Consider the following 15313-nt stretch of genomic DNA (forward strand, 5'->3'; position numbering starts at 1 on the left):
TGGGCGGGGGCGGGGGAGAGAGAACAGGGGTACTGAGTTCCGAGATACCCTGCTCACGCGGGCACCCTCTGTCCCGTCCTGAACAAAGGCCCGGGGAAAGCCGGGTGGGAGACGGTGGTGTGGGGGGAACGGCTTGTCTCCACTTCCTCCGTCTGGGGACACAGGAGCTGGAAGCTCCAGTCTGACCTAGGCCTGGGGAGAAATCTGTCGGGGCCCAGGGTTCCTCTGACTTGTGAGGTGAGAGAAAAATTAGGGGCTCGTGCAGAATCGACGAGTGGATTATAGAGCCGGGAAACGGCCCAGGCAGGATCTCCGTCAGGGAGAGTCTTGGAGCCCCTGCCTGACGATGAATACATGTTCGGGGAGGAGATGGGCTTGGATGTGCTTATCACTTCAGGCCATTTCCGGAGCTTACACCTGGTGACGTTTACCCAAGAGGGGACTCGCTGCAGTATTTAAAAAAAAAAAAAAAAAAAGAATTCTCTAGAACTTTTCAGCTTGCAAAACCAAACCAAAACCTCAGACTGCTCCTTCTCGAAGAGAGCTGAGTTAGCAGTCAGAAAGGGGCTGTTACTGCCCCGGGGGCCACTCCTACCCTAACTGTCTCTATAGGGGTCACAGAGAGAGACCAGGCAGGAGGAGGGCAGGGGAGGCTCCGCCCAGCAGTTATTTTTGGAGTGGCAATTTCTTTGTTTTTGGTGCTTTTCAAAATCATTGATTAGATTACAAACAAACGGTCGCTTTGCTTTCCAATGACGAGTGTGCCTGGACGGGAACGGTGGTGGCTGGGGCTGGGCTGGGGGCTCACAGCGGAAAACACCTTCCCGGCTTCCGGGAGTGTCGGCAAGAAAGCTGTGGGCATCTCGCCTGGAAAGCAAACATCGCATTTGTACAGATCTCGGGGTCAACAAGCCATCAGCAGAAGATGCTGATGGCAGGGTGCTGAGCCCTGAGGCCCTCTGGGCCCTGGGAAGGATGCTCGACACAGTTTGTTCAATGGGATTCCAGTTTTTTGGTTTTGTTTTTTTTTTTAAGGCAAGCCAAAACAAAACAGAACTGCAAACTGAACATACAGCAAAAGAATGGGAAAACCAAGAGCAAAATAAAACCGAAGGGCGTATAGAATGGGATGCAGGAGGGAAGGAGGCTCCCCATCGTGGAGAGAAAGCACAAGCAACAGACTGAGTGTCCCAAAGAATACGGAGAATTCGTTTCCCCAAGGCTCCTGGGCAAGACAAGCTCTCAAAGATCCCTGTTTATTCCTTCCTAAAGCCTTTTGGTTTTCTTTCCTTTTATTGTTATTATTATTATTATTTTGATTTTTTCTTTTAAGAGAAATAAGGCCCAGAGAAAACCACCGCATAGGGCTTTGGGGCTGTCCTTGCTCTGTGCTGGGTCACAGAGGTGGCTGTGAGCACCAGTGGAAAACGTGATTCAGGGTGCGAGCTGAGCCCAGAAATGCTGAGTCAACACTCCACGCGCATTCTGGTTTCTCCGAATCTCCGTGAATTTGCTCCATTTGGCCAGGACCCTTGTGGCATGGGCCGCCTGCCTGCGAGGCGCAGGCTCCCGGGTGCTGGTCAGAGCCTATGGTTCCCTTTGGGGGGCTCACCTGCTCCGGCAGGCTTCCACCACGCTTCCAGAAGCGGGGAGCAGGACTACGGGCCCATGTCCGGATCCACATGTGAGCTTAGCTGCTGACAAGGCAGTTAAGAGAGGACTAATTCTCCAAATGGCACTTTTGTGCCATCTGGAGACTGGGCTGTGGAGTATTTCCTTCACTCTTCTCCCAACTTCTATGTAAGAGTCTGCATTTGCATGCAGATATTCAAAAAAGCTGGCAGCAAATCTCTTTCCCTGATCCCTAGAGGGGTTTTTGGTGATGAGAATAATCAAGGATACGGGAAATTGCCACCACATGTATTAAAAAACCAACCGACCAACTAACAATACAATAGCACACACACAAAATTGGTTTCTTCAAGAAAAGAACCAACAGTTTTATTAAGAGGGTTGGGTTTTTTTTCCCTTAAAAATAGCCTTTTTCAATTTTTTATGGGAAAAAATAACCTTTCGCCCATCACCCACAACACTTTTTTTTTTTTTAAACTAGGAACTGTTTTCTGAATGTGATCTACAAATATATCCATTCAAGGGGGATGAAAAATGAGAACTTTCTCACCAGGGAAAAATTACCCCTCGGGGACCTATTTTCTCGCCCAGTGCTGGGCTGTGAAGGTTACTGCTGAACTCTTGCTTTTGCTGGCCTGCTGGTTTTCAGCTCGAAGGCCACAAGTAGGGGCCTGGCCCTGAAAATGAAAGATTCGGAGAACATTCTGGTTTCCTGGCCAGGAGCCGGGGAGAAGCGTGGAGGCCTGAGCAGAAGCCCTGGACGTCCAGGTTTCCGTGAGAGACGCTGGGCCTCCCACGGCTCTGCCCTTAGCTGACACCAAGGCAGCGGGTCCCCACGTCCCTGGCCAACACCCTCAGAAGCTGATCCCCGGCTCCGGGGCAGGGGCTCAGCTGGCCCTTGTCAAGTGACAGTTTCCAGGAAATCTTTGGGGTTGTGTGCTCAGGCTGGGAGAGTTGGAGGGGGGGGGTTGTGCAGCAGAGCATAGCAGGCCGAGGGCAGAGCTCAGAGAAAGCAGCTTTTAAATGCAAAAGAAGGCAAAAGGCCCCTGGCTGGCAAGCACCACGGCCAAGCAGGAGGTGCGTGTGGGAAACCCTGAAAGAAACTTTGGGAAGGTGGGAGAGGGAGCAGCCGAGGACCCCAGGGAGCAAGCAGCATCGGCAGCTACCTGGAGGACTGCGTGTAAGAAGCGGGGACAAGGGAGTCACCACCCATCAGTGCTCCCAAAGGAGCTGCTTTGGCCTCTGGCTGAGGCTGGACTGAATCTACTGCTGAGCTTTGAGCAAAGCTGTGGGGGGAGCCGGGGGGTGGAGTGGGACACGGGGAGGTAAAAAAGGAAAAGAAAAAAGAAACTAATTGAATTCTTGGTCGCTTTTTGCAAATTCTACTGCTCGACCTTGGTGGCCAAATCCAGGAGGCCCTGTGACAACTGGGCTGGAGAACCCCCACAAGCTGGGCGGTCCCAGAGAAGGACAGTGTTTCCAGGCTGTCGGGGCTCGAGGGAGGGTCAGAGGGCGGGGGGTTCGGTCCTCAGCGGAGGCGAGGCCGGAAGGAGAAGGGAAGCCGGGGCAATGGCCGCTTGGAGGGGGGCTCACAGCCCTGGTCCCCAGAGGCCCAGCGAGGCCGCGGGCCGCGCAGGCTAACGGGCGAGACCTGCCTGAATTGCCTGCGAGAGCTGCCGTGAGCGCTGCCGTTCGAAGCACTAAACCCAGTGGCCGCCGTGACTGTCGGCCTCCGACAGGCTGAACACTCGCCGGCGTCCTTTCCTGCCACTCCTGACTAGAGGGAAACACAGCGACAGGTCACAGACAGCCTTTAACAACGGGACAGAGAAAGGGCGCACGGAGAGGGGCGCAGAGCAGCGGCGGACGCCAGGCGTGGACGAGCGCGCGAGGGGAGCGTGGCAGGGTCCCAGCGGGTGCCCACGACAGCTGGGGGGGGGGTGCGGTGCCCGAACGGGCGAAGCCCCCAGCTCCGCCCCACCAGGACGAGGTGCTGTCGGGACGGCGGGGGACCCGACCGTTTGCCCGCACGTGGGGCTCAGTCGAGGATAAAGACGGTGAAGGTTCAGTCCCGCTGGAAAGGAAAGGCTTGGGGTCATCAGTGACACGGGGCGTCGGGGAGGAAACCTCCAGGGACAGAAGAACAGAACTGCCTGTCAGCATCCCACGCGAACCAGCAGTTGGGACGAAAGCCCTGCGTCCCCAGGACAGTGTGAAGAAGGGCGTGTGGTTGGGGGATGGGAGCCGAGCCGGCTAATGAAACAAGCAGATTTCTGGGCCCAACTGATGAGGCCAGTGGTCCCTGCCATCACCACACTAAAGCCAGCGGTGCAGCTCCTCACGCTCTGGGGAAGAGCCCTGGACGGGCGAGGCGCTCCCGGACCCTCCCCGGCCGCGGGGCTCCACTCTCCAGAAGACACGCGGCTGGTCTGAACCTTTGGAAACCTGAGACGGAGCCTCAGCAGGAGGGCCCGAGACCAAGGTGCTGAGAGGCCGGGGGCGGGTTGCAATCGGCTGCAACAAAAATGTTAGGAGCATCTCCTCGGGAAGGAAGGAGCCATATCTGTGACTCGCACTTGGGATTAGAGCAGAGCTGAAAATTAATGCCGCTATGTGACTATACCTAATGCCACTGCGCTATGGGCTTAACAACGGTTAACATGGTTAACACTTTCTGGTATGTACATTCACCGTAGTAAGAAGAAACATCGTGGAGAAGATTGGGGAGAAAAGATCACACGCGTGGCTCAGGCGATCTGTCCTTAAAGTCCTGCCTGACTGGTAACCGGGTTTGGTGACACACAGGTCTTGGGCTGTGTGGCCCCCACTGGGCCCAGATGGGACCTGGTGAAGGCCATGTGTTCAGACAGCCCAGGGAGCAGGGGAGGATCAGGAGGCCAGGGCCCCGCCCCTGCCAGGTGGCGACAATCGGTCTCCAGGGGCCCACCCCTTCCTTCTTCCTATAAAACCCCAGAGAAAAGTCAAAGTGCGCCATAACTCCAGGGGCCTGGCCGACGGACGACGGACAGAGCAGGCTGGCCTTTACCCTGACTTCGTTTTGTAAGAGACGGTCTTTCCTCCTCAAAGCCGCTCACCCAGGACGTGTGTGAAACACAACCGAGCTGGCCACAGAGCTCTTGTCGGAGGAGTGTTCTTACCAGAGCCCCACACAGAGCGGAGGTGTGCCAATGTGTGTGTGAGCGACTGTGCATGGGAGTGTGTGAGTTGTGCATTCACCTGTGTGTGTGCGTGCGTGCGTGCGAGGGACCGCTGTAACCCGGGAGGTATTTCTGAAGTATTCCTACTCGCCCTTCATCTCGTTCCAAATGGGGTCTATGTCCTCTTTCCTGCTGTATGTTCTCTGCAATTTCAGCTTCTCAAATGAAGTGTTTAAGAAAAGAACCCCTGCTAATTCCATCCCTGTAATTTTCTCACTGGGGAACAAGCTGAGGCCTATCAAGCCGGCTGCACTGGACGAGCGGGTGATGAGACGCCAGGTTCTGGATGCTTCTGCGGCCCAGGGCACCACCTCTCCTCAGGAAGGCTCAGGGGTCTGCCTGCACGTCAACTCACACATCAGGCGTTAGAACTGGACAATAATTCTCCGGGCACGGCCTTGACAGGGAAAAGACAACGAAAACTAAATACCCTTGCTGCCATTTCCTTCCGGTTGGTTTCTCCAGTTACCAGGAAACACACTTGTGACCTTTCCTTCCACTGGGGGTGTCTCTTGGCCCTGATGAGAGCCCCAGCCCCTTCGAAAGAGCCACTCACAAGTATCCACACTCTATTTCTGGCATGTGAGGGAGACTCAGAAGCAGGTGCTCCCAGCACAGAGGGCAAACCAGGGTCCAGGTGGGTCCCTTCTCCCTGTGGCGAGGGGCCCTCGGCCAGCACTGGGCCACAGGCCTCAGCCCTCACGGGCACGTGGGCTGTCCCTCAAAAAGAGACTATATCTGGAAAGACAGAATTTATAGTTAGACCCCAGGGAGAGAAGAAAAGCAATCTTCTTGTCTTGTGCCAGATGCTGGGCTTAGCCTGGGTGGGCCTGTGTGAGTCCCAAAGGCCACCACCTCCTCACAGACCCCGTCCCATGAACCCCTCAGCCTCCGGCTTCCTTTTCCAATGCCCGGTCATCTGACAGAACCTGGCCTCCCCCACAGGTCCTACCCTCTATCCCCAGGGCCTGCGCACAGCAGGGACTCCACAAAAGCCTGTCCGGTGAGAAAACGTTAATCGGGGGATGGGGTCTCTAGGCCGGCACAGAGAAGTCCCAAGAGAGACTGGGCCTGAGGGCCACTCCTGGGGGCACCCTAGTGAGATCAGCTCTGACATCCACAGAAGCTGAGTCAGTCAGACTCAAGACCCCCTGGGAAGCTGAGAGAATCTGTGTTTGGGACAAACAAGGACCTCTTGCAAACCCAGACAGAAAATTTCAGGTCCCCCGGGCCGGACAGAGGGTGGAGGTGGAAAACAACCCAGTATCAAGAGGGTTCCACGCCCTCATTTGGGGATGAACCCATGTGGGCTGGCAGAGGAGATGTGACCATCTGCAGTCCACTGCTGATTCGGGGGGGACTGCCAGGCTTCCCCCCGACGGGGGCCACCCAGCCCAGCCTTGCTGACTGCGGCTGCACAGTTACCAGGGTCCTGTGGGCCGTGGCTTTTCCTTTGGGTTCTAGAGCAACCACGCACACTGGAAGGAGACAGGCATGTACTTCACGGGCCGCCCCCAACCGACATCCGAACCCAGGTCTCTGGAGCGCCACACGGAGGCACCGGAGACAGATTCAGGAGCTGCGTGGATATTCTGCTGGGCTCTCGGAAGGCGGGACATGGGTTCTGGACTCGCCCAGGCTGGAGCTCACGTGTGGGATCCTCCACTTGCGGGCTGCACCGTGGTGGCCGAGCTCTGGGATCTTTCTGAGCCCCCGGGGTTTTCAGCTGCACAGTGTGAGGGGCAGGGTGGCAGGTCTCAACGAGGGGGCATCTGTCAAGTGTTTACGAGCACAGTGCTTGGCCCGTGGGGGGTCAGGGGGCTCGTTGGGGAGGTACAGCCACCAGGGCCTATGGGCAGGTCCACACCGCGTACCAAGTACACGCCGAAAAGGCCGTGTAGGGAGTTCCCAAGCCACAGCGACTGCTAAGACAGTGGGAAGGTCACCCCTGGCTTTCAGGGACATTCTTGGATCATTCTGGGTTTCAAAACCACAGAGACATGGAAAACTGGGCCTGTCTTGTCCCCTGATGGATGGTGTCTCTCGTATGCTTCCCCAACCGAACACCTGACCGTACGCAGTGTGGCTTCCAGAGCAGAGGCCACTGGAGTTAATTCCGGCCGTGAAGGGCCTAGCAGCTGCACCGGGAACTTCCTGGACTCACAGGCTCTGGAAATACAGGGGGAGGAATGCTTCTGATTCCACACTGTGTCCTCAAAAACCACTTGGAGGACAAGTGGCCCCTTGACTGGGCTGCAGCTGTTGTCTGCTGTCTAGGCCGGGTGGGCTGTCGCGGGAGGCCCTGGCCCATCCTGGTGCCCGGCCAGCCCTCCAGGGACGCTGCCTGGGGCCGACTGTGGCCGGGCCCCGTGGGCGGGGAGTCTGGTGCAGAGGCAGCACAGGGCCGGCCTTTGCCCGTCAGGAGCCCGAACGCTGAGGCCCCGCTCCGGGCCGACATCAAACCAGGAAACTGGCCGAAAAGCACCCGTCCCGACCAAACCTGCCTCCCTTCCACCCTCCGCTTCCTGTTCCGCACGGCCTGGTAAGATGCCAGGCAGACGCTGGAACCATCTGCGTCGGCCTGCCCTTATGAGGAACACGGAACCCTTATGTGCTGCTCTCTGCCTGGACCCAGGAGGCTGAAGTCCGGCCTGGAAGTCTGTCACGGAGAAACTAACGGACTCCTGGAGCCGGGGCCCTGTGGCGGGGAGGAGCTCGCGGGTTCTGACGCTGTTTCTAGGCATCGAGAGCTGGGTCCTCAGTTAAGAGCGAAGTACAAGACGCCTGACAGGCGGGCCCTTCGTCGGGGGGTGAGTTATTTCAGCGTCTGCAGACATATAGGCAGGCTGGGCCGCAGGCTTTTACTGTCAGGCAAGCATAAAAAATGGGGACGCGTGCACTTGCCTTGGCAGGCCTGCGGGGACGCCCCGAACGGGGGCAGACACCCAGGAGAGCCTGACCGTCACGTATCGACTGGAACTGCCTCGCTACCTGACGGCCAGGCTGACAGCCGCTGCGTTTGTCAGATGAGAAGACCTGTCATTGGCACCGTGCAGGGGGTGGTGGGGGTGGGGACGGAGGGGCTGAGGGAGGCCAAGAGAGAAGAAACTCGCATTCTGGGGACCCTGAACCTCCGGGGGAAGGCACAGAGCGGAGCCCCAGGGGGCCACGCTCAGGTGAACGCCTAAACAGAGGCCCGACTTTGATGATTTGGGTCTTTGCCGGTTTCAGTTTTAGACTAAGAAGCACACGGCTCGTTTGTTTAGCTGTTGTCTGTGCTTCCCGAGAATGAAAGCAAGGGATACGTAGCTCCGTCAGGAAGAGACCTCATGTGTGTCTGGATGCACACAACACGGACACGGCAACGTGCACATGCAGGCAGCACGTGGGCGCACACACAAGCACACGAACACACAGCCCTGGTCCCCAGAGCCGGTTCGAGACCAGGCTTCGGAGGGAGGGGGCGGGCCGTTCTGGGCTTCTGGAGAAAGCTCCGTCTGGACGTCCCGCTACGGGCCTGGGAATGGCAGCCACACATGCAGCCAAGCTCGGATCAGGCTCAGAAGGAGCTCAGACAAGGCGGCTGCCTCCCTAGAGCTGGGGCGGTGGCGGGGCGGAGCGGGGGGGAGGCGTGGAGCAGGTGCCGAATGGAAGGGGGTCTAAGTGAGGTGGCTTGAGGGTGACCCCGCTGCCTGGGCCTCGTGAATGTCAATAGCAGATGGACGTAATGGATGCTCGAGGGAGGAGGGGGGCTGCAGGCAGGACGCTGAGATGCCCTGGGCCACAGGCGCGGAGATCGGGCTGGGTTAACCCTTTGCTGGGGGATGGAGAGGCTGAAGATTCCGGAGAAGAGTGGGCACCGAAGGAGATCTTGGGCTCTGGTGCTGAGGGGACGACATCCAGGGGCCCTTAATTTCCTGGTACCACAGGGGCAGGTGGCTTTTATCAAGCCCCATCCATCCACGACCTAACTAGAGTTTGGTCAGGCGCCCCTGAAACGTGATAGGCGAGGAATGTGGACAGGACCTTGAAGGAACAGCGAAGCACGAGGAGGGTCCCCAAATGAGGGTACAGACCAGAGTCACTGGGGGCTGCCCAAATCAGAGACGCCCGGGGCCCTCCAGACCCACAGAGTTGTGCTGCTGGGAAGCCTCATGCACCATCAAGGCCACCACCAGCAACCGCCCCCCCGCCCTCCGTGCCCTGCTCCTCTGGCTGCGTGGTGGGGCCACGATGTTCAGGAAAAAAGCCTGGTGCCCTCCTCCTGGGATCTCACACAGCATGGTGACGCACTCGCGTGACCCACTCACACGTCTCACCGCGGACGCCCCGTTCACGGGGTCTGCCCGTGCTATGTCTGCACCTGTACGAGGTCCAGGAAGGCGAGATGTGCCTCCAGCACATGCTGACGGACTCTCGAGAGGTGGGCCCTGGGCACAGACGATTGGACTGCACCATTTACAGAGGAGACTGGTACGGTATGAAGGCAAGAAAAAATTAGCAGGGACGCAATTCTTCCGCCAGTTGGAAACGATCTCGTTGGGGAGACCCCTCTTCGTGGGGGTGACAACGGGGCGCATTCAGACTCGGCCGCTCGCCATCTGTCCCCTCCAGCTGTGCGGTCAGGCGAGGGGGGTCAGCGGGGTGGGGGGGGCCAGCCTGCACAAGGAATGACTCCTTCCCTGCCGGGAGCTAAACCAGTCGGCCTGTGGGCCATGCCCCATCAGAACGAACCCAGAACCCGGAGCGGCAGTGTCCCCAGACACGGAGGCGAGGAGGAGCTGGGGGTCAGCAGTCTTGACACTGAGGGATCACAGAGTTCCCGAGGCACCGCCCCTCCCCCACCCCACGTCACGCGGGCAATACCTGCCGGGCTCTGGATGGCGGAAGGGGTGGACGACAAGCTGGCGCCTCCAGAGTCACAGTGGCTGGTGCTCCCGCTGCCGCTGGGGCTCCCGCTGGCAGACGGCGGTGGCGAGGACAGGGACGGCGAGCTGTGCTGGTTTATGCACTGGGCCACGGCAAAGCCTGCAAGACAGGCGGGGAGGTGACCAAGCAGGAAGAAACACGCTGGCCCGGCAGGAGGGGCGCCGTGCTCCCCAACTGCGTGTGAGACCCCCTGGGGCAAGCCCGCACCTCAAAAGTGGGGCCGGGAGCCTTAAGGCAAAACCAACCCAACCCGGCGCCCTGAAAGTCTGGGTCCGCTCCCCAGAGTGAGCTGACCTCTCTGGTCACACCTGGACACGCTTCAGAGCTGTTTCAAGGAGGAGGGTGCAGCTGGCCGTAGAGCTGAGGGCCGCGAGCCATAAATCTGAGCGCTTGACGCTGGCTCAGCCACGGGCTGGCTGTGCCCTTGAAGGGGACGCGCAGCCTTGGGGCTTCACAGGCATCGTGGTGAAGTCCGCGCAGGGACGCGAGACACCCTCACGGCAAAGTCTTGGGGCCCTTGCGAACGCCCCCGAGTTCTGTCCAAGGCAGGCCACTGGGCGGGAGGGGGAGGAGCCCCCCGGACTCTCCCTGTCCCAGATTTTGCCCCGCTCTGGAGGCTCTGGTGAAAGGCGCCCGTACGCGGGGCTCCACCCCGCCCTTGGAGCGGCTCTGGGTTGAGAGACGGGGACCGCATGTTTGTGAGGCCCGCGAGCGCCACGCTTCGGAGACACTCAGAGCTCTACTTACCACGCGGACGCGGAAGCACACGCGGCCAGCACCACCCCCGACTACGGGCTGGGGGTATCATGACCAGGTTCTTGTCACCGCACTGCAGTGGGGGTACAGCGGGGCACGGGGCATGCGGGGAGAGCAGAGTGTTCTTTATGGCGAGAGGAGCCCCTTTTACAGGGATGTGTGCTTTCTGTCTGCAGACCGTGGCTTCTGCCATTTTCACAGCCTGCTTTTCTCAAGGCCCATAGCTTCTGATTTTACTCACTAAACGCACGAAGTTCCCATGGAACAAAGGCCTGGCTGACGAGCCCAGGAGACTACGTGGACCATGGTGGCTCCTGCTTCAGCCCCCACGAGCTGGGCAGGACCCTGGTCAAGCTGCTTCTGCCCCGTAATTCAGAAGCGGCACCAAATCGGAATGGGAATTGGGGGGCAAGTCCTCCTAGGTGAGAGGGGGGACCCCAACCTCCTGGCCAACCACGTCCAAGCTCTCCACTCCGTAAGCATGCCCGCCCCAGCCAGCCCCAAATCTCATTCGCGCCACCTGCACTGGCTGAACTTCATAGTGCCTGGCTCCTGCTGACACTTCTTCTAGAAGGTTCTCTAGGCCCTGACCTCACCTTTCTCAGAACTCAAGAAGGCGGCAGGGGGGTCAAGCAGCAGTCAGCAAACTACAGCCCACTGTTTTGTAAATAAAGTTCACCTGGAGCACAGCCACGGTTCCTTGCTTGCATACTTAGTCTGTGGTGGCTTTCGAGCTACACTGGCCACATGGAGTAGGGGCCACATGGCCTGCAAAGCCTGAAATATTTTACTCTCTGGCCCTTGACCGAAGCAGCACACGGAGCCTGGACTCTGGTGCCAGGAAAGCTTGGGTTCTACCCCCGATCCGATCTGCTCACTTACCAGCCCACGGGGCGAGTAACCGTACTGTCCTGAGCCCCTTCCCTTCACCCACCGGTGGGCAAACATGGGCCTGGCTGGGGTGGGGTGGGGGTGGGGGGTGGGAACCTGCTGCTTCGTCCCCGCTTAGGACTAGGGGGACCCGGTACCCGGCCCCTGCGGAGGAGCTATTTGGTATTAATGTTTGTGTGAAGTTATTTATTTTTTTTTTTTCAACGTTTATTTATTTTTGGGACAGAGAGAGACAGAGCATGAACGGGGGAGGGGCAGAGAGAGAGGGAGACACAGAATCGGAAACAGGCTCCAGGCTCTGAGCCATCAGCCCAGAGCCTGACGCGGGGCTCGAACTCACAGACCGCGAGATCGTGACCTGGCTGAAGTCGGACGCTTAACCGACTGCGCCACCCAGGCGCCCCAAGTTATTTTTGCCTGAGGATTGGCTCCTTAAAAACTGGGTCTTTATTATCTTACTTTGATGTGACTTTTTAGTGATTTTTATTTGAGTACAGTTGACACCCAATGTTCCATTAGTTTCAGGTGTACAACTTAGCGACGAGTCAAGGTTCTACATTATGCTGTGCTCAGCACAAGTGAGGCTACCTTCTGCCCTGTTATATCGTCACATCACTATTATAACACTCTTTATTCTTTACGCTCTGCTTTTTGTTCCCGTGACTTAACTCGTTCCCTAACTGGAGGCCCGTACCTCCTGCTCCCCTGCACCCACTCTACTCAACCCCTACTCCCCTCCCCTCGGGCGGGCAGGGTCTGTATTTCTACCCTGAGCCAGGCCCTCCGGGTTGTGCGATGTAAGAGCAGGTGGATGTGAGGTCTTGTGGGAGCGGGGTGGGTATTCACCAGCTTCTCTTTCGTGGCGGGCACGACTCCCCACCCCCGGCCTACTGCGCAGGTTTGCTTGCAGGGAGCGCAGGCCGGACGCACTCGAGTTCCCAGCGAGATGCGTTACGCGCTACACTGTGTCTGTGGCGGAGGGGGAGGCTCCGATGAACTCCGGCAGACGTCGAGGCGAATCCAGACGCCAGGCAGGAAGATTCCCAGGGGGCAATCAGCCGCAGCCCCACAGCACGGGCTTTATAGCCGCTTACTTCTTAATCACTTCAAGCGGTAAACCCCCAAGTTTACAAGCTGTTAACTTGACTCGAAAATGAATCACGCCTTAACAAATCAAAACGTCAAGATGGCTTTTCCCGAGCTGCGCATTTATCGGCGTGACGAACACCGGGGCGGCCAAGAGTGGTAACAGGGTCGGGACTCAGCCTTTTACGCTTCCGACGACGCCCTGGCCGGAATGAACTGACAGCGTGGCCGTCACTAAGGTGGTCACCTACCTCTTCTCTGAAGACAACGTCTTCTCTCTCGTGCTCTTTAAAGCCCTGGCTTATGCCCTGGGGCATGTGGGGCAGCAGACAAGGTGCTGAAATTCAGCCAGGAGACTAAAGTTCCTTCGTGTGGGGAAGGGGTCAGGGTCAGGCCATAGATCGACCGTAAATACTGTGGACCTTTCGTACGTGCCGAGATTTAAACAGAAAAAAAAAAAAAAAAATCACCAACTTCTGATCCCACCTGTCGGCAGGGTCTAGCTGAGCGGAGGCGACTGAATACATCCCTCCCTTGCTTGCTGCTGTGCAAACGGCCCTCCCTCCTCTGCCCTGCTGTGTACTCCTCTCTCCCCGCCCCCTGGCACTGGAGACCCAGAAAGGCTCAGGGACGTTTTTTCTTTTTGCCAGGTGCCCAGATTCTCCCTGTCATTTGAAGGGGCTCCTTTCCAGATGGAAGTGGCAGCCACTTTGAGAGCCAGTTTGACCGGTCAGAGGGTCAGGAAGGCCCTGGAAAGAACTCTGGGGCCTTGCCGCTGCTTCTTGCTCCATCTCTGCGAGGCGGTTCTTGGTGAATCAACGTCGGCGGAGGTGCCCAGGGGCTTTCTGGGCACGAGTCAAACGCACACGGATGCCAAGTACTTGCAGACGCAGACGTGCCAGACCTGGGACAAGGGCACAGGCAGAGAGGCCTCTCTGAGATCGCCTCCAGCAGATAAAATTCCTGGCTCTCCCTGAGGATGGCTCCAGAACAGCCTGCGAAACGCGTATCAAAGGCCATGTGATTTTCACACCATCTGATGGATTCCACGTCTAGAACTTTAGGCTGTGGGAAGCACGTGGGTGGACCCACAGAGGGAACGGTACGGATGTTCGAAGCACTGATGTGTGTACGAAATGCCCAACAGGGGCGCCTGGGTGGCGCAGTCGGTTGGGCGTCTGACTTCAGCCAGGTCACGATCTCGCGGTCCGTGAGTTCGAGCCCCGCGTCGGGCTCTGGGCTGATGGCCTGGAGCCTGGAGCCTGTTTCCGATTCTGTGTCTCCCTCTCTCTCTGCCCCTCCCCCGTTCATGCTCTGTCTCTCTCTGTCCCAAAAATAAATAAAAACGTTGAAAAAAAAAAAAAAAAGAAATGCCCAACAACAGGGAAAGGTCAAATGAACATGGATACGTCTAGGCGATGAAACCCTCTGCTGTAGATACAAATGCTGACTTGAGGGGCACCCGGGGGGGCTCAGTCAGATAAGCGTCTGACTTCGGCTCAGGTCACGATCTTGCTGTTTGTGGGTTGGAGCCCCGCATCGGGCTCTGTGCTGACAGCTCGGAGCCTGGAGCCTGTCTCCCTCTCTCTCTGCCCCTACCCCACTCATGCTCTGTCTCTCTCTCTGTCTCTCTCTCTCTCCAAATAAATAAATACATTAAAAACAATTTTCTAAAAAATGCTGGTTGGAGAGAAGATGAAGGCTGGAGGAAAACGCTGGACACAGTAAACGAGCAAAGATTAGAAAAAGCATGTCCCACATGTTTCTGTTATCGTAAAAAAAAAAAAAAAAATCATGTTCCGTCTTCCTCCTTGCGGAGATTGCAGGGATCAAAGCTAAAGTCATGGGTTTTATTACGAGAGTTCTCGTTTTCATTTTTGTGCTTGTCTGATTTTTTTTTCAAGATTCTGACTATGATTATTATTTTATACCAGAAAAAGAAGGGAGGGTGAAGGTGGGGACAGGACCTGGGCAGGCTCAAGCTCCCGGGGCCCTAATGCACCCCTGGGATCTGTCCTGGCCTCCAAAGCTCTCTCCCCCCGACTAACTGCCTCCGCAAAGCCGGGGCGAGGCGCGGTGCTCCCAGAGCAGGCAGCGTTCTAATGGCGAGACGCGTCCCCTGCTTTCCAGGAGCGCGGGTGTCACAGGGGCAGGCCCGGGTCTTCCTCCCGCCCTCTGGCCCCCTTCTGCCAGTTATTCTGGGAAAATGAACTCATGAGTAACTCTCTGGCTTTGTCAAGCACACAAATACCACAAAAAGGTCAGCCTTCTATTTTAGGCCCACTGATAGAAGGAGCACTGGGCTGGGAGTCAGAACTGCAAGTCTGGTCCAAGCTCTGCCCAAATGGCTTCGCGACCTCTCCTCTGCGGGTCTCCACATCTTTATGTGAAAAACAAGACAGTAAGTGAGAATCTCTTGGCTTAAATGGTCAATACTTTTTACCTACAACACACATATGATTTGAGCACTGTGGCCTTTTTGGGAGCAGGCAAAGGAGAAGACGCTGAAAACTATACGTTGAATACACTTTGTACATACCCCGCTCTCTGGAAAGGACAGCCACTAAAGCTTTCCCTGGGGAGAAGCAGGTTGCTAAGCGAGTCAGGGTCCAGAGCTGGCCGACAGCAGCCCAGGGGCTCACAGATGTGTCTTGTTTCTCTCACACCAAGCTTACGGTCTTCTTGTTTTACAATGGGAGATTTTTACATACAAATCTGGACTTCTGGCTTTTTCAAAGACAGGAAGATCTGGGGACGCCTGGGGGGCTCGGCTGGGCGTCCGACTTTGGTTCAGGTCATGA

General features: G+C 57.3%; 1 protein-coding gene across 6 annotated transcripts in view; it reads right to left on the reverse strand.

The window, feature by feature from the left end:
- CLEC16A (C-type lectin domain containing 16A) overlaps window positions 1-15313 on the reverse strand; it is a 205797-nt gene that overhangs the window by 3693 nt on the left and 186791 nt on the right. For 4 of the 6 annotated variants that reach the window (XR_006963619.1, XM_047087900.1, XM_047087899.1 and 1 more), the window contains one exon: window positions 9717-9878. Coding sequence is in view for 4 of the 6 variants with exons in the window: in XM_047087900.1 (XP_046943856.1) it covers window positions 9717-9878 (162 nt within the window). In the remaining 2 variants the exon portion in view is untranslated. Of the gene's footprint in view, window positions 1-5; window positions 5248-9716; window positions 9879-15313 lie in introns of those variants that run through there. The other 2 variants (XR_006963620.1, XM_047087901.1) reach the window with 1 other exon arrangement.

This window comes from Lynx rufus, unplaced genomic scaffold, assembly GCF_022079265.1.
Source record: "Lynx rufus isolate CCGP_SWC_20201006 ecotype Redwood Valley unplaced genomic scaffold, mLynRuf1.p SCAF_23, whole genome shotgun sequence".
Taxonomy (NCBI): domain Eukaryota; kingdom Metazoa; phylum Chordata; class Mammalia; order Carnivora; family Felidae; genus Lynx; species Lynx rufus.